The sequence below is a fragment of the Neurospora hispaniola genome (assembly GCF_033458365.1).
Source record: "Neurospora hispaniola strain FGSC 10403 chromosome Unknown B0T23scaffold_10, whole genome shotgun sequence".
Classification (NCBI taxonomy): domain Eukaryota; kingdom Fungi; phylum Ascomycota; class Sordariomycetes; order Sordariales; family Sordariaceae; genus Neurospora; species Neurospora hispaniola.
Window position 1 is genome coordinate 705,734 of NW_026944415.1, and position 23,181 is coordinate 728,914.

General features: G+C 51.4%; 9 protein-coding genes across 9 annotated transcripts; 2 read left to right on the forward strand and 7 right to left on the reverse strand.

The window, feature by feature from the left end:
- Positions 1–347: 347 nt before the first annotated feature.
- On the reverse strand, positions 348–1,175 carry B0T23DRAFT_408402 (uncharacterized protein; the record flags this gene model as incomplete). The annotated part of the gene is made up of 2 exons (XM_062839292.1): positions 348–811; positions 1,136–1,175. The coding sequence occupies 2 exons, from the start codon at positions 1,173–1,175 to the stop codon at positions 348–350; spliced, it is 504 nt and encodes a 167-aa protein (XP_062688215.1).
- An 863-nt stretch (positions 1,176–2,038) lies between these two features.
- Positions 2,039–2,799, reverse strand: B0T23DRAFT_399895 (uncharacterized protein; the record flags this gene model as incomplete). Its single annotated transcript, XM_062838447.1, has 2 exons — positions 2,039–2,652; positions 2,748–2,799. The coding sequence occupies 2 exons, from the start codon at positions 2,797–2,799 to the stop codon at positions 2,039–2,041; spliced, it is 666 nt and encodes a 221-aa protein (XP_062688216.1).
- A 958-nt stretch (positions 2,800–3,757) lies between these two features.
- Positions 3,758–4,759, reverse strand: B0T23DRAFT_408404 (uncharacterized protein; the record flags this gene model as incomplete). The annotated part of the gene is made up of 3 exons (XM_062839293.1): positions 3,758–3,838; positions 4,041–4,630; positions 4,699–4,759. 3 exons carry the CDS (start codon positions 4,757–4,759, stop codon positions 3,758–3,760), a joined length of 732 nt encoding a protein of 243 aa, XP_062688217.1.
- A 506-nt stretch (positions 4,760–5,265) lies between these two features.
- B0T23DRAFT_408405 (uncharacterized protein) lies at positions 5,266–6,339 on the reverse strand (the record flags this gene model as incomplete). The annotated part of the gene is made up of 3 exons (XM_062839294.1): positions 5,266–5,343; positions 5,400–5,855; positions 6,130–6,339. The coding sequence occupies 3 exons, from the start codon at positions 6,337–6,339 to the stop codon at positions 5,266–5,268; spliced, it is 744 nt and encodes a 247-aa protein (XP_062688218.1).
- Positions 6,340–11,668: 5,329 nt separating this feature from the next.
- Positions 11,669–13,225, reverse strand: B0T23DRAFT_326950 (uncharacterized protein; the record flags this gene model as incomplete). The annotated part of the gene is made up of 2 exons (XM_062835584.1): positions 11,669–12,043; positions 12,266–13,225. The coding sequence occupies 2 exons, from the start codon at positions 13,223–13,225 to the stop codon at positions 11,669–11,671; spliced, it is 1,335 nt and encodes a 444-aa protein (XP_062688219.1).
- Positions 13,226–13,846: 621 nt separating this feature from the next.
- B0T23DRAFT_327137 (uncharacterized protein) lies at positions 13,847–15,413 on the reverse strand (the record flags this gene model as incomplete). Its single annotated transcript, XM_062835594.1, has 3 exons — positions 13,847–14,055; positions 14,285–14,470; positions 15,380–15,413. Coding segments are annotated over 3 exons (429 nt in total), but the record flags the coding sequence as incomplete, so codon positions are not given.
- Positions 15,414–15,600: 187 nt separating this feature from the next.
- On the forward strand, positions 15,601–15,884 carry B0T23DRAFT_432907 (uncharacterized protein; the record flags this gene model as incomplete). The annotated part of the gene is made up of 2 exons (XM_062840404.1): positions 15,601–15,668; positions 15,731–15,884. The coding sequence occupies 2 exons, from the start codon at positions 15,601–15,603 to the stop codon at positions 15,882–15,884; spliced, it is 222 nt and encodes a 73-aa protein (XP_062688221.1).
- Positions 15,885–16,999: 1,115 nt separating this feature from the next.
- Positions 17,000–21,926, forward strand: B0T23DRAFT_416000 (taurine catabolism dioxygenase TauD, TfdA family-domain-containing protein). The gene is made up of 5 exons (XM_062839615.1): positions 17,000–17,744; positions 17,846–18,500; positions 18,624–19,134; positions 19,329–19,366; positions 19,614–21,926. The coding sequence occupies exons 1-5, from the start codon at positions 17,472–17,474 to the stop codon at positions 21,788–21,790; spliced, it is 3,654 nt and encodes a 1,217-aa protein (XP_062688222.1). The 5' UTR covers positions 17,000–17,471; the 3' UTR covers positions 21,791–21,926.
- A 625-nt stretch (positions 21,927–22,551) lies between these two features.
- B0T23DRAFT_327071 (40S ribosomal protein S20) lies at positions 22,552–23,101 on the reverse strand (the record flags this gene model as incomplete). The annotated part of the gene is made up of 3 exons (XM_062835590.1): positions 22,552–22,713; positions 22,791–22,937; positions 23,057–23,101. 3 exons carry the CDS (start codon positions 23,099–23,101, stop codon positions 22,552–22,554), a joined length of 354 nt encoding a protein of 117 aa, XP_062688223.1.
- Between the last annotated feature and the right edge of the window lie 80 nt (positions 23,102–23,181).

The following is a 23,181-nucleotide window of genomic DNA, read 5'->3' on the forward strand; positions in this document are numbered from 1 at the left end:
CCTTGTGTTTTCAAGCTACTTGGGGACATAACGATTGGAGCTGGGAGTATATCACTGTCAATCATCTTCACAGTCCATGTTCACGATGACGAGTTCAGCACATAATTTACCTAGGTAGTTTCCTCGATCATAGCATTTGGCGGCGCCAAAATGTTTTTCAATCTCTAGCGCCTTTGCTTCTAGCCCTGTTCTTCAACATTGTGCGTATCTCCAGGCGCAAGTGCCGTTGTATTTCTCTGTCGTTGGTGTATGAGAGATCGATTCACTCCCCAAGTCTGAGCCATCCCAATCGTCAGTAACCTTCCACTTCCCTTCTCTAAATCTCCACCGCCAAACGCGAATCCAAACTATTTCCAAGCCTCAGCACCCCTCACCAACTCCATCCCTTCAACCCACCTATCGAAGGAATCGTTAGCCACGTCCTTTGCCTCCTGCTTTACTTCGCGGTTATCTTCGTCCTCGTCTTTATTCCCATCAAGACTCTCTTCCTCCACTTTAAGCTGCCAAGCCCTTACCCTTCCCTTTCGCTCCTCTTTCAAGTCCTCTGCTTCTCTCCTGACCGACCCCTCCCAGAAGGTCCCTTCATCACTGGTCCGCTCCCATGTAGCCTCATCCCCATTGTTCCCATCATCACCACCCCCACCATTATCCTCTTCCTCACCCCCAACCCAACCATCATCCTCCTCTTGCTCCCTCATCACAACAAGCTTCACTTCCTCCTCCCGTCTAGCTAGTTCTCTCCCTTCTTTTCTTAGTTGCTCAATTTCCTTCTCCAACTGTTTGAGACGCAGGAGGTAAGCGCTTTGGGATTCTAGTTTGGCGATGTTTTGCCGTAGTTGGTCGTTGTGAGCTTTGAGTTTGGTGATGCGGGAGTGGAGGGTTCGTTCGCGTTCGATGTGTTTGGGAGAGGGGTTGTAGGCCTGTATGTTGGTTCTGGGGTGTGTTTGGGGTTCTACTTGTTGGTGATGGGTGGGTTTGGGATGGGATTTGGTGTAGGAGCCTGGTTGGGAGCATGGGGATGTTAGTTGATTAGCAATCGAGGGTGAGGTGAGAGGGGATGGTGATTGGAGATTGGACTGGATGGTGAGGTTGGGATTCATGTATGGGGGTCTGGTGTGGTAGGTAGGGGACTTACCGACGGAAAGACGAAAGCTGGGGAAGGTCCAGCGCTGCATTATGGATGTGTTCGCTTGGAGAACGTGATGTTCGCTGGGAGACCGTGGTGTTGGCTTTGGGTTTGGTAATGATAGAATACTCAAGGATGAGGATCAGGATATTGATGGTGATCTGGATTCAGCGGTCGTGAGCCCTGCGCGTTTTGGTGGAGCAGAGGGCGAGTGTCTGAGGAGTATTTGAGATATCCGCGATTCGTTTGTTGACGGATATCTAATGTAGCAAGCTTGCTTTGAGAACAATGAAAGTAAATGGACAAGTGATACTGGCGGCTGTGGTCTCACAAGTTGCCGGTGTTGGTGTTGAGGAGGAGGTGAGTTCTCAGATGGTTGAAGGAAGCCAGGGAATATGGTGGGAGAAGTCGCGAAGTAAGACTGTCGCCAGCAGGAAGAACTGGATGGATTTAGAGGCTTGCGTATTGTTCCTGAGAAGAGATGGAGATGACTTGGGATCACTCCAAACAGACTGGGAGGTTTCGTCGGCGAGTCACACTTTTTATGGGAGGGTTCTGGCTACCTGTCAACGGAAATCAAGAGACGGCACATTTTCAAGTGCGGATGGAGAGGACATAAGACTATATGTGTGTGGTGCTTCATTGAAGCCTTCCCACCAGTATGTGGTAGCTTGTTTGTCATTCCATCTCTGTCATATCAAATGTGTAAGACTATCATTCTGTCGTTGGTGCCTAGTTGACCTTATCATCTTTGCCATCTGTCCTCATATCTAGCAGCTATAACAGCAAGAGAAAAGAAGCAGGTAGAGCGACCATGCTATAAGCTCCCTGTCCCGGCGTCATCTCCTTCTTCATGTCCCAAAATCCCCCCAAAAGTCGACATCTCCCTCCTCTCACACCCCCTCCAAGCCATCACCACGCATCAGCCAATCTACGAATGTCAAAAACCGAGATTCCCAAGTCCCCCGCGTACTTCTCAAACAGCGCAGCCCACTCCATCGTGCTCTTACGGAAGTCCTCCGCGAGGTCCGACACTATGGTCGCATTCAAGCTACTCTCCTCCTTCAGCTTGGTCAGCTCCTCCTCTAGGTCTTTCAGCTTTGCAAGGTACTTCTTGTAGTTTTCGAACGTAGTCATCTGCTTCTCAAGCAGGCGGTTCTTGTCCTTCTCTTCGTTGATGCGATCCTTCAATTTTTTTTCAACTTGCTCACGGCCAATAATCATGAGGTTTTCGATTTCGGATTCTGTGTGGGCTGGGGCAGCGGGAGCGGGGAGGGCGCTTGGTTTGAGCTTAGGATGGGCAACGGACGCCTTCGGTCTCGCTCCACGGTGGATGGGACTCAAATCCTCTGATGAATCGGAGGAATCGGAGGAATCGGATTCTGATTCACTGGAGGAATCAGATTCCTCCGATTCCTCATCCTTCAGTACAACTGCAGCTTGCCATGCGTAGGCACAGGTCGTAGGCCGTGTAGCCGTCTTATCTACGACTGGTTTTGCTCGAGGACTGGGCTTGCGAACGCCAGCTGGTTTGGTAATAAGTAGTGAAGCTGGAACAGTCCATTAGGTTCAGGTGATGACAATACTTGACTGAAGTCGGAAAAGGAAGTGAGCTTATTACCTTGAGGTATAGGCTTTCTCGCGCCTCCGATACGTGGACGAGAGTGAGTCATTGTGAGATACTTCAAGGTCGGTACCGTGAGTTAAGATAGAAAGTGAAAGGAATTGGGTGTTTGAAAGATCAAGTTGTGATCTGTCATTGAGAGCGACTCGGTGTAAGCGAGGACGTGTTGTTGTTGGATATAACGATGTGAATTAAAGTTGCCAGAGAAGTAGGATATAAACCTCTAGATTGTAGATGTTGGAAATGGGAAAGATCTCGTTCTCGAAGCATACTAAGGCATTGGCCCCTAAAGAATCCTTGGTGGGATGAACTGCTATCCAGATGGCGACAAGTAGCTAGCAGTGAACAAGAGTCTGTGAATGACTTATTCAGATGAAGGCGGTCAGAATAGAATCAGATGAAAAGACAGGCAAACAAAGTGTCTGTAATACGGTCCCTGTTTCATCTTCCAAACTCAGATAACAATCATCAGCTTGCATCTGTTTTCGTCTGTGTGTACGAGATCTCTAGATGTGTCTCTAAACCCTACCATAAGCTCCAGCATACTTTGTAGGCGCTTCTTGCACTGCTCCAGGTTTGGAAGGCAGGCGACGGAAGAGTTGTCAATTGGAAGAGAAGGAATGGAAACCATCATGCAGAGCAGCCTAAATACCTTACCTGGAAAGAAGCGCCAGTTAATGGGTACCCAGGCCATGGACTTTCAACAGGATCTACCTCGACGGGCGGCCCTGTGCCGGAACCTCAACGACAGTTGATGCCAGCCATCACAACGAAGAGGAAGAAGTCATCCTGTGATAATGCCACAGATGGAGGATGATGAACAACCCATAGTTAAAGTCAAACGTAGAAACCGTCTATTTGCAATGAAATGAGCAAATTTGTGAAATCGATACGTTCCCCAATCCATCAGAGTATTGCGAGTCAGGCAGTGTATACTAGATCCTCATGTGTCCATCTACCTTCCCATAATCTCACCATTACAACCTGCCAGCCAAAAGCCTGCCGGCTCAGTAATCATCCTCATCCTCGGAGCAATTGGACTCCGAGTCCTCTTCCTCCTCAGAGTCCTGCTCAGAGTTCTCCGCCCCCTCAGATCCCCGTTATCCCAAATTCATCTTCATCCCTAGGTAGGTAGGTATCTCCAAGTCGTGTCTCTGCCTAGGTGATTCTCGAAATCCGAGCGGCATGATTTTCCTTGCTCATCATGATTTGAGTCTGCTAAGTCCATCGGGTTCGCCAAGTCTGCTGTTTTGCTGGTAGCCTCCCTGGACTTATGCCGCTGTTCTAAACCTCATCATCCTCTCCGATTCCCTTTCCAATCTCATCCTCAGAGTCACCCTCAGACTCCTCCTCAGAGTCATCGTTAAACTCATAGTCAGAATCGTTCAGAAAATTATCATCAGATCCGTTCTCAGACTCATGCTCAAACTCATGTTTAGACTCTTTCTCAACGGAAGTCTTGGAGTCCTCCGATGCCATCTCCGTCTCATCTTCCACGCTCTTGAACTGCAGCGACTCCACCAAGCTCATCCAGTTTTGTCGCTCCTCCGCCAAACGATCCGCCTTGTCGTGAGCCTTATCCACCGTTCTCTTCAACTCCTTCAAACTAGCCAAGTATTTGTGAGATTGCTTCAGCTTCTCGATGTCTTCAGCATACCTGTTGTTCTGCCTCTCAGAGATCTCAAGAAGATTGTTGAGTGTACGTTCCGTGTCTTTGTGTCTCTTCTTGACGGAATCCAAGGTGTAATAGCTCAAGGGCTTGAAAGTGACGGCTTTGGTGCGGGTATGGGTGCTGATACCGTTGCCGTTGCGTGTAGAATTGGCGGGGGCTGGGGTAGAGGTGGATGCGAGTCCGCTGTGTTCCGAGAAAGAATTACCGCCTAGTACTTGTTAAATCTCAGGTTTGTCACAAAAAAAGGCTGATGATGAATGGTAAAGCGGGACTTACTCTGAAGCTGGAATTGATAGCCGACTGACGGGCGCAGATCCGGAAGCTCCCACTGCTCCATGATGATTGAGTGTCGTATGAGTGTGCGTTAGTAGTCTAGGCAGTGGTAGGATCTGAGACGAGAGTGATAATGATGAGTGATCGAACCGGCGTTACTTTGAGTTTGTGACAGAGGGAGCCCCTGGCGTCATGTGCGATAGTGTCTGCTGCGGCTGCTTCCAAATCCGATGCTAGTAGTTCTCATCAACCGAGTCAGACCTGCGATGCGCTCAATTGAAGCGAATGGTTTTGTTAGTAATCGGTGAAAGGATGAAGATAGAAGAGGAGTTGAGGAAGAAACGGGGGAGGAGAGGATTTATACCCGAAGGAGGAGGAAGGGTACAGGTGAAGGTTAGGTGTTTGAACCTCCGATGTACTCGAGATGACATCCGATTTCTAGATGGAAAGAATGGAGAACTTTTGGAGTTGATCCGTGCAAATTCGTCCCACTATTATCAACAAACAAAAGACCTAGTTGTCTCAATTTGATCCCTCCCTATATCATCCCATCAGTCAGTGCGGGACACTTCAAGGTACCGGCGTAGGTACCTTTGTCCATGTAGTTCCGTGCCATCCTTTTATATGACAGTCACGGCCAGTCGTTGCCTACATCATTCGGTAGGATTTACAATCCGAGTCCTTAACCCCAGATGATCGCGTACCATCCCCTCCCAGTCGTCGATCGAGGCTATAAACCTCTGCTCAGCTTGTCTGAACAATGCCAGAAGCTCGAATTTTTTGCTCTTTTCCGCTTCCAGCTCCTCCTCCATTGTCTTCAAGATCCTCACATACTTCTCGCAATGCTCAATTCTGGCCAAACTGTTCCGAATACTTCGGTTTACCAATCTCCTCTCCTCAATCTTGCGGTTTAGCTCCTTTCGAAGCACTGGAAAGTGACGAATTGAGAACTTCTCGATGTCACCTGCCAGGCTACCGGACTGCGCATCTTGAGAAATTTTCGGGTTCGGCAGGGTGCCTGAGGTAGTGGTAGGCTTATCGCTCTCTTCCGCTACGCTTGTTGTCTGGGTGGCTTCATCGACTTCGTTGCGCCTGGAGGAAGGAGATGGCGACACAGCTGGTTGTTGAGACTGGAGAAGACTATTAGAAACCGACTCATTCTTCCAGAACGGGTAGGGACTCGCAGAACATGTGGACGATGTTGACTCCCCATGGCTGCTTTCGCTTTTGATAGAAACATTGACGTTGCCGCTGCTTTGTGAAAGCGGCTGATTGGCCGGTAAGGCCTTTTCTTCCAAAGTAGGGCTCTGTTTTCTTGCAGTCTTTGACATGGGGCCGGTGTTTTGACGCTGTGGTTCAGCTTCCTTGTGTCAGATACTTCTACGGACATGTAAAGCGTGAGACTCAAACATCTGGTTGTGGAAAGGTACATACCGGAGAGACGAGGGCGCGGGAACGGGGGTCGAGACAATTGTTTCGATAGAAGCCAGTACAGGGAGGGTATGGCAGGAGAAAAAGTACGGGGGCCAAAAGTTGGGTGGTGTTTGTCCCAAAGGAGGGGATGGTGTGGGGAAGTATTGGTGTCCGATGGTGAGCGAAAGCGAGAAGCGCAAGCGGCCAAGTATGCAGTTCACCTGACTTCATGTTTTGCGCGCAGGGTCGTTGATGACCATCCTAAAGGCGACATGCGCCCGACATATATGCACAGAAACTTACATGAAGCACGGATTCGACGCCCACACCTGTCTGTATCCAGATGTGGCGTAGTTCGGGTACGGGCGTTCATCACGAACACCAAAGATAAAAAATCGACAAAAAAAAAGTGTAGTTGATCAATGACACCCAAAGGTATCCCCTCGTCGGTCACAGCTCGACCTCGTTAGCCCAGGTAGACGGATGTAGCAGTCATATAGACAGCAGTCATATAGACTACTGGAATGCCCGAGCGATAGTTGTGTCGAAAGCTGCCACCACGGGACTCGAACCCGTGGCGTTTCGAGCGGGTGTAAGTATGGGTGTGCTGTGGGCAACACCAACTGCCGCTCGACCAACTACTCGTTGTGGTTGGAAAACCTGCTGGAGACGGGAGCCTTGGCGGCTTAGGGCAAGTTGTTCGGTTGGATGCCTTGGTGCCTTGGATGAGACGGCTGTCATCCGATGTTCGTGGCTCTTCCGAGCCGAGCTGGACACATCTTCGCTTTTGGGGGTTGCCTTTGGTAGGTACTGACTCCATATTAGCGCTTGGATAACATGGGAATGAGACAGATATACGAAGATGGCGGGCAAAGTGCTGAGCTATCTTTTGTGCTCAATGGTCCAGGTTCTTTGGGTTGCTGCTGAGCGGGAGGCGACAAAGTCGATGTCGATTGTTTCCGTTAGTGATGAATGGATGTCCGGTCAATATGCCTGCGCAAAGTAGTCCCGGCTCACTGCTTGGGTTGTTCCTTCTATTCTGTGGGCAAAATTGCTTAGTTGACATGATTGAGGTATCCTTGATGGGACTTTTCTGAGAAACGCCTTCCCAAATTGTCGTAGTGTGGCTGCTGCCTCATATGCGCCGGCGACACTCGCCGATATCTCCTCCAGTCCACCTCCCCAAACCACAAAAACTCAAAAGTCACGAGAACCGAAAGGCATAAGTCACTACGCGAGAGGATTAAGACAGGGGTGGCAATGGAGTGATGATAAACATGATGTAATCCTTGCTGAACATCGTGGCTGTTTTCTACTTGTGAGGGCTCAACAACAGAGCACTTGCCCTCAAATTCTCTGTTCAACTCGGATCAAATCAACTGAAATTTTTCATGACTGCTCATGCTGAGCCAGCAATGCTTTCTTCGAACCGTAAACACCTGAAACTGCCTCACACAATATGTCTTCATCCTCCGGTTAGACTCTAAGCCACCATACATCCCATAAACCCTCTGTTCAATAATAGTTCCACCATTTCCCTATGAAATCTCAATGAAAGTCTCCCAATTGACAGTGAAGGTCCCTGAGATCTAGGAAAGCTACTTCCCAGCCCCTCCCGTTCGCTTTTCGAACACCCTACATTCGAACCAACGCTTCCACCTGCGCCATACCCAATTTCATCTCCAGGTCTTGCCCTTCATCCATCCTTGATAACACCCAACTCTTTCTTGAAGCTCTCCAGCGTGGCACTCTTGTACTTCTTGCGGCCTTTGATGCGACGGAGTCAGTTATGTATCACCTTGGTGACCTTTCGTTTGGCCTTGACCAGGCCAATCAACCTGTAGCGAGCGGGGAAAAAGGGACAGTTTGAAGGGGCGGAACTGGATTTGATATTTGCGTCGTACTGCATGTAAATTTCAATCGGCGAGAAATAAGGAGAAAAGGTAGGGTATGCGTCAATACCTAAGGGCAAGCATGTGGGTGGCCGGCGTCGCTAGAAAATTAGGAAAAGACAGGAAGGGCGCTGGCGGCTACGGTTTGAGTGCCGCGCTTCTGTGACTTGGCCAGCCTGCTCCTAGACAGTCTAGACTTAGCTTCGAAGACATCTTCAAGTAATCTATTGCGTTCGCGCTAGTTGCTCGTAACATTCTCAAATTCGAAGCTTGACATTCTCGTCTTTGGACTCGGGCTCAGTAGCGGCGACATACTCATCTCACCAAGCTGGGTTTTTCGCAAGAGCAGGTTTGGCGGTCCATTGCTTCGTGGTGCTCGTGGTTCAGTATGTCATGACCGTCATCCTGTGGTGTTCTTTCTCCTTTGCCGATGAGAATGAGGAAGAAGAGCATACTCATGTTATACCGGAAGGCCACCAACGCATTCTTGAGAAACTTTTGTAGGTATTCTATTATAATCGGCAATGTCATTAATGGGGAAGACTGTGTCCCGCTTACTACGAGACAACTAATTGGCCTTGACTTCACCATTTCTGCGTGTTCGAAGGGAACAATAAAGATACTCAAGAGTTGCACTATCTATGAGACTCGGGAGGCTGGAAGTGTCCCATAGCGGCGCCCTTCCTCTCTTGCGTCTCCTTCGACAGGTATTTTCTAACCTTCTTAAGGGTAACGGGCTTAACCAGGGCATCGTTGTAAGGCGAACTAGCGGGGCCGGTACTAATTACTACGGCCTCCACTACGACTTCGCCCTCCGACTCGTCGGGGGGGGCCGCAACCTCCGACGCCTTCGAAGTAGGCGTTTTCTTTATAGTGCCGGGAGGTTTCTTATATAGTATAATATAGTAGTAGTAATACCGGGTTAGGTTAAATACGGATATAGGACGGCGGCGGATTCGGTTAGGATGCGGATATAACGTAGCGGAAGTAATAATATAGTATAAGGAAGGAAAGAGAGAAGGAAAGAGAAAGTTAGGTCGAAGTTTCTAATATAAATAAATTAGGCGATTTAGGATAATATAATTAAAGAAAAATAGGATAAAAGGCTACCGACTATAAGGAAATAACAGTAGGAAAATAGAAGGAGGGCGGCGATTAATCGGGGTAGGGTCGGCTACGTATATAATAAAAGTTTATAACTTCGGTTATGACGGTGAGGTTATACCGAGAGGAAGGAAAACGGGATAGTACGGAGCCGATATAGTGCCGTAACGATAGTAAAGCGGAGGGTTTTTATCCGGCTATCACAGTACGGTTTTTCCCACTGACTACGAACGAAGCAGCACCGCATGCCCACAGGGCGAACTATGTAAATAGTTAGCGTGTATAAGACTAATAATAATAATAAAGATACTTGCCGACCGAAATCGAAGAGTAACAGCGAGGGCCCTGAATACACCAATTGCCTCTTGGGAATATGACGCTCCAGAACAAGTCAACCATAGAGTCAGCGAAGTCCTCGGGATTACAGCTCTACTGGCCTCATTCAAGAGGCTTTGAACACACTACGAAGTAGAAAAAGATAGAACCTTCAAGGAACGCAATATCACAAACACTTGGTTATTGTTCATTACGTGATATGGGCGTCTGTGTTGGAAGGCAGCTCTGCGTGCTGTCCGATTGCACTCCTCTCTTCCTCCCGCCTCTCTCCCTCCTCCAATTCTCTAATACCTCTATATTCTGGACGCTATTTTGCCGATGTAGCCGAACCTCTCAAAGTCGACTTCACTAGGGGAATACCCTGGTTGCTTGACCGCGCGGGTTTGTAGTACGACATCCTGCAAACCTATGGCTTTGATGGCAAGCTGGTTGTGTGGTAATTGTTCGTGCATGGTGTCTGGAGCGAGAGATGTGTCCAAGGAAGCCGGGAAGACGAGGGGCCCCAGGACCTCGTTCCTAGTATTGGTGGTTTTGGAGGTGTGGGTCTGACTGAGACTACAGTTTTCTGTATGGGGGTGCGTACATATAGGTTTTTAGTGCGTATAGGGAGGTAAACCCCATTTCTACTAGAAAGCTTAATCGGATGAAATAGAATCGACATGTACCTGTGACTGTATTGAGAAAGACGGTTGTCCTGGCACTGTTTTCGTCTGAACTTACTTATGCTTCGCGTATATCATGAACCACCGCCCTTTTATCATTTGTTCCTTCTTCTCTTTTTCACTTGGCAATTGACAGAGAATATCGCGTCGGGCTCGCGCCTGCCGCCTCCTAGTCGGCGACAGTATGGGGGAGGCAATTTCGCACCGCTTGCCGTCGTTGTGGCATCTGGCACAGGCGGAGCAACCGCGCTGGGTGAGGCAGCGCCGCCCACCGTTCGAGCTGGTACTTCTTCACCGGGCACGAGCTTGAGGGGGTGGCGGCCGAGGCCATACTGCGGCGGGGGGCAGGGGTGGAGGCCGGAGGGAGGCACCGGGCACCCGTGGGGCAAGGAGAGCTGGGAGCGGCAGAGCCCGGGGGGCTGGGTATGCTGGGCGCTTGCTTTGGCGATAGAATCTCGATTCCATTGCATTCTGTTGTCCTTGCACAACAGATATCACCATAATAGCTACCTCGGCGACCGTTTCGGTAAGAGATGTGTCTGTGAAATTGGGAGATTCTCCAAAATAGGTAGCGGCCTCAGTAGCCACAATCCCCTCCTCGAAGAAATCTACGATGATGCTGGGATAAGAAAAGACGAACGAGCGAAGAAAAGAGACTGCGGCCCGGAAGAAACCTACCTGATAATCGAGACCGGTACCACAAGGCGTGCCGGGCCAGCGCTGAGTATTAATCGCGCATCTCGCCCCGCCGCCTACGCCAGAGATCGGATGAACATTGTGAAGAATCGCCAGCAGGCCGTGGAGGAGACTTTCGGATTTATAACAGTCTTTTTTTTTTGGGAGGGGGGCAACTTATGCATTGGGGTGATAGCAGCGTCACGAAGATGATGATACGAGCCAAAGAATTCATGACGACATCGGTGCCTACCGCGGCGGAGAATGAGACGGGGCTTGTGTTGAGTAGAATAGTACTGTCATACTCGCTCGGTGACAAAACCAAAGGCAGTTTTGAGGATTGAAGTGAGGAAGCGGCGAGTAGGAATGCGTGCATGTGACCACCTGACCAAGGTCCTACATATCATATAGTAGCCCCAGGCGGCGAGAGAAGTCATGCTGTGATTTGTGTGATTCCACTTTCAACAATTCTGACGGCTTCAACGCTTCGACCAAGCCACGGTAGGGCCATGTATGCCGCATAAACTCCGAAAGTCTAGAATGGATTTCCCTTTTGCGGTTGCACACATTATGCCGTTTAAAAGGACATATGTCCTGCATTACATGCCAGCCACTTCGCAAAAGCTCTGTGTGAGTTTTGATGCACCAAACCGGACTAAGCTATATATAGTGAATATGTGGCCAAAAAAGGGAATTTCTCGATTTCTAGATTTCTCATGTCACGATGAAGCCTTTGTGGTACGTCTTCGCAACAATAAACCTCTCGCTTTCTTCCCGTCACTACCATATCTTGGCTACCTCCAGGTGAATCATCATTCCCTCATTTAGACCCATCAGTGCAGCGTTTCCACTCATCATCACTACCCCCCTCCACCTCCTAGCATCCTCCAACTACCGCTTCAACCCCTTCAGCACATCCGCAGGAACATACTTCTCGCACACCTCCATCATACGCACCATCTTCTTCTGCATCAACTTGTTCCACATCATCCTATCGACCCTCTTCTGGACCTTGACGCAACCAATCAGCCTCTGGGAAACTCGGCAAGCGGGGTTGTTGATGGCCGAGGAGCTGTGGAAGGAGGAGCAAGAAGAGATCCAGTTGGCGTGCTTATCTTCGACGCTTTGGTGCATGCCGATTTCAGACGACGGGTAGGATTGGCAAAAGTTGGACTGAGCAGGCTCGTAGTTGAGAGCGGCGATGTCAGGGTACGGATCGGCAACCGAATGCTGCGTCTCGAGCTGCATGAGAGTCTCTGCCGCAGTCTCTTGGTCGAGTTGCTCGTAGTACTCATGGTCTGGGAGGTCTTCCGACTCAGATAATTCAGGCTCCTCCGTAGAAGCGGAAGGGGTAGACGGGAATGGGCTGCTTTGTCTCCATGGGAAGGGTGTTGAAGGATGGCCGTATGTTAATCCAGAGTAGAGGTAGTTTGAGAGTGGACTGCTGCTCTCTTCCGGGACGGCAGAGACGGGTTCCTGCACTTCAACATCTTCTGCGTCCATCTTTGCAACTCCTTCCTCCTCTTGATCAAGTTGCTTGTAGTATCCGTAGTCAGGTAGTCCCCCCTCCTCTTTCTGCGGGAAGGCAGCAGCAGATTCATGTACCATGACATCTTGAACATCTTCCTCTGTTTCTCCCTCTGTGCTCTCGTCCTCTTCCCAGTCCGGAAGCTCGGGAAAAGGCTCGGTTGTTGTCTCGTGCTCACCACGCTGCCTCTGCTCTTCTTCCTCGGGGACAATCCACCTCGCCCGGTTGTAGACGAAGCGGCCACTGCCCCAAGAGCCGTCAAGCTCGCGCTCATGTTCATCGAAGTGGCTGGCGGTGGCGGGCGAAGAGGGCGACAACGGAACAGGGGTTGGAGATGTAAATGCCCACTGGGGAGATTGAGGGACATATGGCGGGGATGGAGGCACGGGTCCAGGAGATGTTGGATAATAATTCACGGGAGATGAGCCTCTGTAATCCGCCTGAGGAGATGAAGGGGCATAGGCCGGAGATTGGGGTCCTGGCCCAGGCGATGTAGGATAGTAGTTCTCCGGAGATGTGTCTCTGAACGCCCACTCAGGAGAACGGGGGATGTACGGCGGAGACGGGGGCACCGGGCCAGGTGATGTAGGATAGTACCTCGGAGATGTGCCTCTGGAAACCGACTGAGGAGAACTAGGTGTGTATGCCGGGGATTGGAATACTGGCGGAGGGGATGTGGGACCGAGGGCTGACGGAGGCGGCGAGGCAGATACCCACTCTGGAGATCGAGGAACGTATGCCGGAGATTGGGGTCCTGGCCCAGGCGATGTAGGATAGTAGACGTAGTTTTCCGGAGACACACTTCCAGCAACCCACTCGGGAGATCGAGGAATGTACGGCGGAGACGGCGGGACGGGCCCAGGCGATGTAGGAACCCAATCGGGAGATGCAAGGGGTCCGATACGGGATGTAGACGCCATTGTGGGAGAACCACGGACGAGTCGAAACAAGGGGTCCGGGGAAGAAAGTGGGCGCCTCGAGGTTGGCTGGAATTCTGCAAATTTTGTTAGTTGCGTTGTATTGGCACAAGATGAGAGTTTGGCTGGTTACCTTCGACGTCGATGTACACAATGGTACGAAAGTTGTTGTTATGCTCCATCGCTGGCGAGTGGCAAGGAAAAGACTGAAAGTAGTGTGTAAGGCGTAAACGGAAGAGAGCTTGCTAGATGCCTTGAGATCAATTCTGAGGTACAGCTCTCGATTGACGAAGTTCCTTGGAAGAGTTGGGAGGGAACACAATCAGCAAGAGATTTGAGGTGAAAAGCGAGCTTGAAATAGTTGTGTGGAACGCAAAGACCTACTACACTTTTACAGGTCCAGTTCAATTGTGAACAAATTGACTGAATAAGAATTGGGAAGCAACAATAGCAAGTAATAGTTACCAAGTCGGATCCACTGGCAAATAGGACAGAACCTATTGACACAATAGCATTCACATGGAGGACCTTCATATGCGGGGTGACAATCCCACTTGGGACGAAAAAGATACATTTGTACCTCACTGTCTGTAAAGAGTCTGTCATCCCATGTGTTCACGCCCTTCACGGAAAGTTTTCCAGGAAACGCTCCAAGGTTCTGATGGCGTGAGATGTTGCCCATCGCTTAGGATCGGTTGCGTCAAAATTCTTGATGTCAATCTCGGCCAAACGAGATTGGCCCAGGAGGTAGAGACACCCGCCAATCTGTTTTGGCTGTTCGAGATATTGACCATACGGCAAGCCAACAGGGTCGGTCGGAAAGGTAAGCGTGACTTCCACGGACCGCCAGGTCCTTCTTCACGCTAGAGGTAGATGGTGACCGTTTTGACAGCTAAGCGCTTTAGAGACTTGATGATACCCTAGGTATCTCTGAGCAATTTTCTTTTGCATTGGCGTAAGTGTTGATGGTGTGATCGACCTGTCTATATAGGGTGTGAAGGACCAATTTGGTTTGATCGTAGAGTGCTGGCGCATAACCCTTATATTGTCCAGCGAGTTTACCGAGCTCATTCTCCAGCCGCTTGTAGGCAATGCGGCGGCGGATAATGTTTCCTCCTTCCAGATCGATGGCACGAGTTTCTAGGAGCCGTTCAAAGTCAGCCTCCTCTGTGAAGTCGAGATCGTCATTCAGGGCGTGCGAGCGCCCGTCGGCTGAGTCGCTGCATAGGCTATCTGTATCAGAGTCAACTGGCTCTGAAGACGAAGCTGAAATATACGAGCAACTGGTCGTACAAAGTTAATTGCTGAGAAATGCGTGTTGTCGATGGCTGGAGACGATTATAGACGAGGAAAAGAGAAGAACGAAATCAGTAAAGGAACCTTGGAAATGCTCTCTCATTCTCATCTGAGAGATGATGGACTTGCCGTCTGCAGGCAAAGGGGTATATACTGGAACCAAGCTTGGCGATGGAAGAGTAAACACGAGCATAAAGCTGAGGACCGGGTTAAGAAGAATAGAAAACCACGACAATATCCATTCTACAAGTAATTGAGTAAGCAGGTTTATAATACGGTGGAACACTTGTTGTGTGTCTCTTCGTTGGTAGGACAACAAACGCAGTGGAATTTTCAATGATGGCTTTGCTTGTTTGGTATAACGTTCTTGTGTCATTGTGCAATCTTTTGATGTTTACTATGTCTGCAAAACAAGCATTGTGCTGATGGAAAAAAAGGCGAGACACAGTCACTTGGTGCGAACACGCCGGACAAAGACGTGTGTACATTTGTTCGAGGGGTTCCTGACGGTCCTGTACCTTTTCTTTTATTGCGAAAAAGGCCTCCATTACACAGAGTATGCTGATATCTCTGCTTCAAGAGGGGAAAAACGAAACGATGGAGCAGCATTATGATCGCCTCCCTTTGTTGGAGTGAAGGATGTAGAGAAGGCAGTTGAGAAGCCGAGGAAGAGACCGGTCTTGCGTTTTGACATGCAGATGGAGGAGTGTGTGTAGTTTACGATGAGTCTCGCACTATTAAACAAGGTTTCAAGATGAGTTTTAAGATATTTTCATAATGAGTCCGCCTGCGGTTGACGAGTGTCTTGGACATGTTTTGGCCGTTGACATCGATTAAATGTCGTTGAAAGTGGAAACGCACGTGCCTCAGCCCAGAGCCCACCACCTGATGTACGTACCTAGGTAGTGACGTAAACGCAGCGCATCAGCTGTCGTGACGTAGGCGACCTACGCCTTCATTTTCTTCTTCCTCTTTCTGTCAACGAAGACACGACGGATTGATATTACAACAACCAATATTCAACCTCTTACGACAGCCGCACCCAAATCTCGCAAACAACCACAGACCGACGACAAGCAACCATGGACTCCTCAAACCCCCTTTCTGATCGCGAGAAGGCGTTCGAGAACAAGTACATCCACGACAAGGAGTGCGTCCCCGTCACCCATGATTCCTCTTGGCGAGCCAGCCGCTGACAAAAACGTCATACAGGAGACAAATGGCCAAGGATAGAGCGAACAAGCAGACACAAACAGAGTCCTCCCCCTCCACCAAGGACTCCAGTTCCACACCCATCGAGCCAGAGGAGGGAGGTGGAGGTACATACAAGGAAGAGATTACCAAGCTAGCCGCCATGCCTTCCTGATTGCGCGGCAACATGGGAACCTCCACAAAAGAGAAGCAAAGGGGAGGATTGAAGTCTTACCACTGGACATGATTGTCTTGGATATCGAATCTCCAAGTATTCACGCATCATCAGCATGTTTCTGAGGACCCCCTCGACTCCTCGAAGCGAATGCAACCCCAAGGCGACACCCAAACAATTCAAAAACCGGGACAGGAACCGAAACACCTCCTTCACCTTCTTCGGTTCCGAAGGGACATCCGCAACGAGGGTCTAATTCAAGCGTCGTGGGAGGGACTCCTAATTGTAACTATATCTCAAATGGACCAAAAAAAGTACCAGGATGACGGTTGGCGTGAACCGGTATGCAAGCCACTCGCTCGTTAGTGTCCTTCTTCCAAACCGTCATTGGAGAGCGATGCTGTCCCCCGCCGTGAATAGGGGCTAAAACGTGGGAAGGTGAAAGGGCGATTGTTTGTCTCTTGGCTCGCAAACAATTCGTATTCCAGGCATAGAAAAGACAGATAGCGTTGTTAGCGTATTCTAACCGAATTCTTGAGGCGAAGCATCCGGTGCCGTCGATTATGGCTGTTCATCGAGATTGTTCGAGCGGAGGTATGGGTTTTGTCTAGGTCCCGGAGATGGTCTCCCTTTTCTAGAGCTCCTAACCGCGCGGTCCTGTTGGTTTCCCAATCTGCCTGGCGCGGACTGTGTCTATGCTTGCCATTGCTTCCATATTTCCCTGAAAACTACCTTTTGCTTCCCTGCGCCTGTACCAGGGAATTGGACTCGAGACAACGATATCTCCACTGTCTCTGCCGAATACAAACAAACATCTGGAGTGCATGGTATGGTTTAGAATCCTTTTGAATTTTCGAGGCCCGTATGGCGCCCCAACGAGGAGCTGGTTGGATGAATCTGCCCTATCGTATTCAGATTGTGGTCTCGACCCGAAGCCCCAGGCAAGGGGGGTGATGTTGGGTTGGCTCCATGACACGATGGTTGCCTCCGACCGTACCCATCGCAGATGACGGTGTTTGATCCGGTCGCCGTAACTCGGTTTGAACTAGTGTGCGCCATTCTGTATCACCGGAATTAGATGATGATACCAAGTGGACGCCACAACGGTTCGATAACCCCATCCGCCTGACAGATGAGGTGTAATCGAGATTTTGACGACACCACCACTCACACCCAGTGCCACTATGCATACGCTTGGGATGTGGATGACTCTGGCGCCCCCAAAAACGTGGTCGCCGACGCCAACCAACGCCACTCAGCCTCCCAAGTTCCTTTTCTGTTCCAGTCTTCTGCTGTCTGTCTCCGGCGATATGTCTCATAAACAGCGATACTATTAGTAGACCGTTTCTCCCTCTCCATGGAATTCTCCACCTCGTGTTACCTCTTGCTTCTTGAACTCCCGGCTATTCCATCGGCCATTCCAGTTCAATGGACAAGCAGCCCAGCTAACGAACGACTCGCCAAACTCATTCCATTGAAGCTGACCCTGACCCTGACCTTGCTCATCACACCTCCGTGGACCCTTCATCATCTCGTTACAAGCAAACTGACGATATCCCGCCAGCCCGGTAGCAGCACCAATAAGCAATGGGGTTCCTCGCCACTCTCATCGACCGTGGCATTTCCCACATCGACGGAGCAGCGGCCGGACCAGAACCTAAGTATAGCCCAGACAGCTACTGCGGCCGCCGCCTCGCCGGGCTCGAAACAGGGCCAGTTCCCAACCGAGGCCCCGAGACCTCGGCTGGGCTTTGGATCCTCGTCTCCTTCTCTACTACCTTCCTCGCTGCGAGGTTATACCTCAAGATGTACCGACTGAAGGGGTTATGGTGGGATGATTACTTTCTTGTTCTTGCTTGGGTCAGTTTGTTTCTCTCTTTTCTTTCTTCACTTTTCCACCTTGGTCCACTTCCACACAGGACTACCTAGAGGTAGCTAACATCCAACCAACAACAAACAAGCTCACGCATACCCTCTCCGCCACCCTCGCCCAAGTCTCCATCTCCCTCTTCGGCCTCGGCCACTACCCCTGCGACATCCCCTCCCCAGCTACCTCCATCCCGCGTCTGACCCTCGTAGGTGACCACTTCGGCGCCATGTTCTCCATGTTCGCCGTCGCTCTCTCCAAGACTTCCTGGGCCGTCACTTTACTTCGACTTGTCCGCCGGGGATCTAGTACTTCCTCCTCCTCCTGCTGCACCACGCCCTCTTCTTCTTTCCCGGGACAACACCAGCGCCAATACGCAGTCTGGATCGTCTGGCTCGTCATCATCACCATCTGTCTCATCAAGGGCGCTCAGGGGGTCTTGGTTTGGATACCCAAATGCGGATCACCGCAGGCTGCAGCATTGGGGGATTCGAATGATGATGTGTCACATCATGATGTGTGTTTGAGGATCGAACCGCTGAACGGGTTCGCGACGTTCGCGGGGAGTGTCAGTGGGACGTATGCTATTTTGTTGGCAGTGGTCCCGTGGAAGACGATTTGGGGCACGAATTTGGGCAAGAGGGAAAAGGTGGGAGTGGCGACGACGATGAGCGTGGGGGCGGTGAGTGGGGTGGCGGCGTTTGTGCTGGCGGTGAAGATGAGGAGGATTACGAGTGAGAATTTTACTTGTGAGTTACTTGTGCTTCTCGGTTTCTGCTTCATGCTGTTGATTTGTTGATGAGGGGGAGAATTGAGAATTGTGAAAAGAACGGAGGTGGATGGTTACTGATGGGACATACGACACAAAACAGACGACTCTGGCGCCATCATAGTGTGGTCTACCGCCGAGACGAGCACGACCATTATGGCTGCTTGCATCCCCGTCCACCGCGCCTTCTGCCGCCAACTTCGCAAGAAGCTGCTGGCGCAGCACCGCTTGCATAGCAGCAAGCCACACTCAACGCCTCCGTCGACGGGCAAGAATGGTGTCGGGGGTAGTACGACTTTAACCACCTTGTACAGTGGCAACTTTCATTCCGTCCCCGACAAGCTTTCCCAACATGGTCGCACGGGAAGTGATTGCTTGTCGTTGTCTTCAGGTGGTGGAGGGTGTCATGCCCCGACTGATGACAGCGCAAGCGACAAGGCCATCTTGCAGGTTCATGACGTTGAGAGTTGCGATATAAGCGGGAGTGAGGTGGCTACCTCGAGGAATAGCGGAAGAATCTTGATGACGCAGGAGGTCAAGGTGGAATACCATCATCATCCTGAGATTTTGCATGAGAGGGATGTGTTGAATGAGAGGGCGCAGACACAACACGTGTATGCGTTAAAGGATCTGGGAACGCGGGGAGATCCATACAAGGGTATAAATGATGAGGGCAATTGAGAAAAAGAAAATAGACGACGTTTGAAAGAACCAACTGACGAAAACGGAAAGTAAACAAAAGTCAGGGGTAAGTAGTGCAAGATACCGAAACCTGCCGACGGTATTTATACGGAGAATAACAGCTCAGCGCTACTCAGTTGTGCGCCAACGCCAAGCTCCCGCTAGGTTGTACCCCGCATGAAGCTTGGAGTGGAGCTCATCGTACGTTACGTTACGGAGCCTCGAAGCTTCAGGTACTAGTCTACAAGCTTGGCCGGCAACTTGTAATCCATCCATCCTTGCGCCAAAGCAATTCTTTTTCTCCAACAACCTTTCTTCTTCCAACCTAGATTTTCCGTCGTACGCCGCCGCCGTCGACTGTCTACCAAGCTCCCCGTTCCCCACGGCGACACCATGCTTCGCCAGCTTGGAGCCGCTCCTCTCGCGCGCGGCCGGTTCGCCGTCACGCCATCAACCAAGGCGATCCGCACTTTGTCCTGCTCATCAGCAGCTCGCGCCGACGATGCTACTACCCCTTCTCCCGCCGCCGGAGACAGTGCCGCACCTACCGAGCCGACCCAGCCAAAGCTGCTTTTCCGTAAGATTTACAAAAAGCAAAGGACAGCCGACGGGAAAGCCGACAAGGAAGCCGGCAAGGATACCGACAAGAAAGGTATCAAAAAATCCGATAAGAAAGCCGACGAGAACGCCAACGAAGAAATGGACAAATTGGCAGAAGCCCAGAAGAAATTCGACCTTCAACTCAGCCGGCTACAAAACGACCTCGCCCAGCTAAAGAAATCCAACAACAAGTTGCGAAAAGACAAGGGGGCCTTACGGCTAGACATTGTCAATATGAAGAAAGCCTTCAAAGGGGTGCCTCCTACGTCGCCAGTGCAGAGGGAGGGGCAATTGCTAGAATTATACGACAAGATCGCCAAAGAAGCACGCGGATTCAAGGCCGGCACTCCCCAGTCCGTCGAGGTGGTCGATGGCCAGCAGCAGGTCCTCATCACCTTCGCCCAGCCCGACGGCACCACCAAGCAAGTGGCCATGTCCCTCCACTGGCTGCGCGACACCTGCAAGTGCCCGCACTGCGTGAACCCCGACTCCGGCCAAAAGAACTTCTCCAGCACCTCTCTGCCCGAGACCCTCGAGGTCCAAGCCGCCGAGGTCAACGCCGCTGACGGCTCCATCACCATCATCTGGGCCAACGACGCCGTCAGCGCCAACGCCACGCCCGAGGCCACCACGCACACCTCGACCTACGACGCCTCCGACATCTTTACCTGGCAGCTCCCGTACGACCTCGCCGGCAACCTGCTCCCCGTCGAGCGCACGCTCTGGGACCGCTCCAAGCTACAAGCCCACATCGACTCGGGCGATCTGCGCGTCTCGTACAACGACTGGCTGACCTCCGACGCCGCCTTCTGGAAAGCCTTTGAGTCTCTCGCCCGCTTCGGCATTCTCTTCGTGCACTCGATCCCATCTGACCGGGCCCTCGTCGAATCCCAAGTCGAAAAGATCGCCAACCGCATTGGCATCCTCATGCACACCTTCTACGGCTTCACCTGGGACGTGCGCTCCAAGCCTCGCGCCGAGAACGTAGCCTACACCAACGTCTTTCTAGGCCTGCACCAAGATCTGATGTACATCGACCCCCCTCCCCGCCTGCAGCTCCTGCACTGCATCTCCAACTCCTTCCAGGGAGGCGAGTCCCTCTTCAGCGACGGCGCGCGCGCCGCCTACTCGCTGGAACTCAACAACCCATTAGCCTTCGACCAGCTGCGCGGCAACCGCTCGCCGCAGTTCCACTACCACCGCAACGGCAACGACTACCACATGGGTCGCAACACGTTCCGGTACGCCGGGCGGACGGGCGAAGGCAAGGGGTTTCTGAGCCGGATCCACTGGGCGCCGCCGTTCCAGGCGCCGTTTAGCCGGCAGACGGGCGCCACGGCGACGAACGTGCTTGGGAACCGCGTCATTCAAGACGGTGGCGGCGGTGCTTATGCCGAGAACGAGCATGCGGTGGTGGTGGAGGAAAAGGGCAAGAACATGACCAAGTGGGTGCCGGCGGCCAAGGAGTTTGAGCGCGAGATTAGCGCGGAGGAGAACATGTTTGAGCTCAAGATGAAGGAAGGAGAGTGTGTGATTTTCGATAACTGGCGAGTGTTGCATGGGCGCAGGGAGTTCCAGACGGAAGGACAGGCGGAGGGCGCCGAGAGGTGGCTCAAGGGCACGTATATCAGCCATCAGGTGTACAAGGCCATGGAGGATAAGTTGCAGTGGCGGTTGGCGCAGAAGGAAGGGGGGATTCCTTTGGCTATTGGTGTGGCGGAGGCGCATGGTCTGGGCTGGAAGGAGAGGGGGCAGTTGCCCAAGAAGGAGGCTCCTAAGCAGGAGACTACTGCCCCTGTGCAGCCTAAGGAGGCGGCACCCAAGGTCGAGGTGGTACCCAAGGCCGAGGAGGCTCCCAAGGTTGAGGAGGCACCCAAGGTCGAGGATGCTCCCAAGGTCGAGGAGGCTGTGAAGCCCGAGGAGGCTCAGAATGAGGGTCCTTCGCGCCAGCCTAAGGAGCAATTGGGCACGGTGAACTGGAACGCATAAAGCCGGGCGAGGGAATAGTTCGATGGGATGGGAATTTGTATGATGTGTAATGACCTCTTGGGAGCGAGGCGTATGTAGACTACTGTATGTATCACGAGGTTTGATACCAAATCAAGGAACAGGAAGAACTCTAGAATCTTGGTCTCCCGTGCTTTCGCCGTTCAGGAGTGTTTACTTAAAGAGGTTCGCAGAAATAATGTCATAACCTAAGTCTGACGCAATATCACCCTGTGTCTGCGGTGGTATTGGTTATCTAGCCCGGAGACCACAGCCGTTCTTTGAAGTGTTGAACGGTTGATCACATTTCTGCACGACTTGGACCGCGCCCTTTTCCCCTTGTGCGGTCCTCCCTTTCTGCCTTCCATAGGCATTGACTACATCGAGATGATACGACCAGCCTCAAAAGCCCACGACTTCAGCTATCCCCCACGCCATCTTCCTCCTCGTGCGATCATCTCCAATCTTTAATACGCAGGATCATATCACCATCACAGGAAAAGGCGCAAAAGGAACAGATTTAAAAAATCGAGGGGAAAGGAACGATGGATCATTGCACTATTTCACCAGCCCAACGAGCCCACCACAACACAAAGCCCCCTTGAGGCAATTGTTTTTTTTCCAATTGTTTTTTGTATTGATTTTTTTTCCTTCCCCTGGTTGGAGGGTTTCGGTTCGGGTAACACGGAACCCCTGCTCGCTTTCGCAGCAGCAGCAGCAGCTTCTTGCCCCCTTGCCTTTTTTTTGGCCAGTCAAGGCCAAACTTAAGCAGCAATGGTGACCTCAACCTCGACACCGGCCTCGATGTTGACAATGATCTGCTTGACGATCTCGGTGGGGGCGGTCAAGTCGATGAGGCGCTTGTGGATGCGCATCTCGAAGAGATCCCAGGTCTTGGAACCCTCACCGCAAGGGGACTTGCGGGTCTGTTTTGTTGTTGGTGACACGGGTTAGTATGCGATCGAAGAAAGAAGAAGAAAAAGAAGAGGGACGGGTGACATACGGTGATCTTGAGGATCTTGGTGGGAAGGCGGACGGGGCCCTTGACGCGCAGGTCCTTAGTCTTGGCGCGCTCAACGAGCTCGGAGCAGACCTTCTCAAGAGCCTGGACCTTGCGGGAGGTGAGGGTGATACGGACACGGTGGACCTTCTGTATTTGGGGAGGGGTCAGTTAGTTTTTATTCCTGTTGTTGATGTCCTCGACCACCGGGAGGTTTATCATGGCGGCGATGACAACGACGACAGCGCCATCAACGGGCAAAAACGTACGGGGGCCTCGCCGAAATCCTTCTGGTCCTTGTTGTAGGAAGACATCTTGACTGGTGTTGAGATGATTGACTGCTAAGGGGCTGCTGGGCTGCAAAAAGGTGCCTTCACGACTCGAAGGAGTAGAT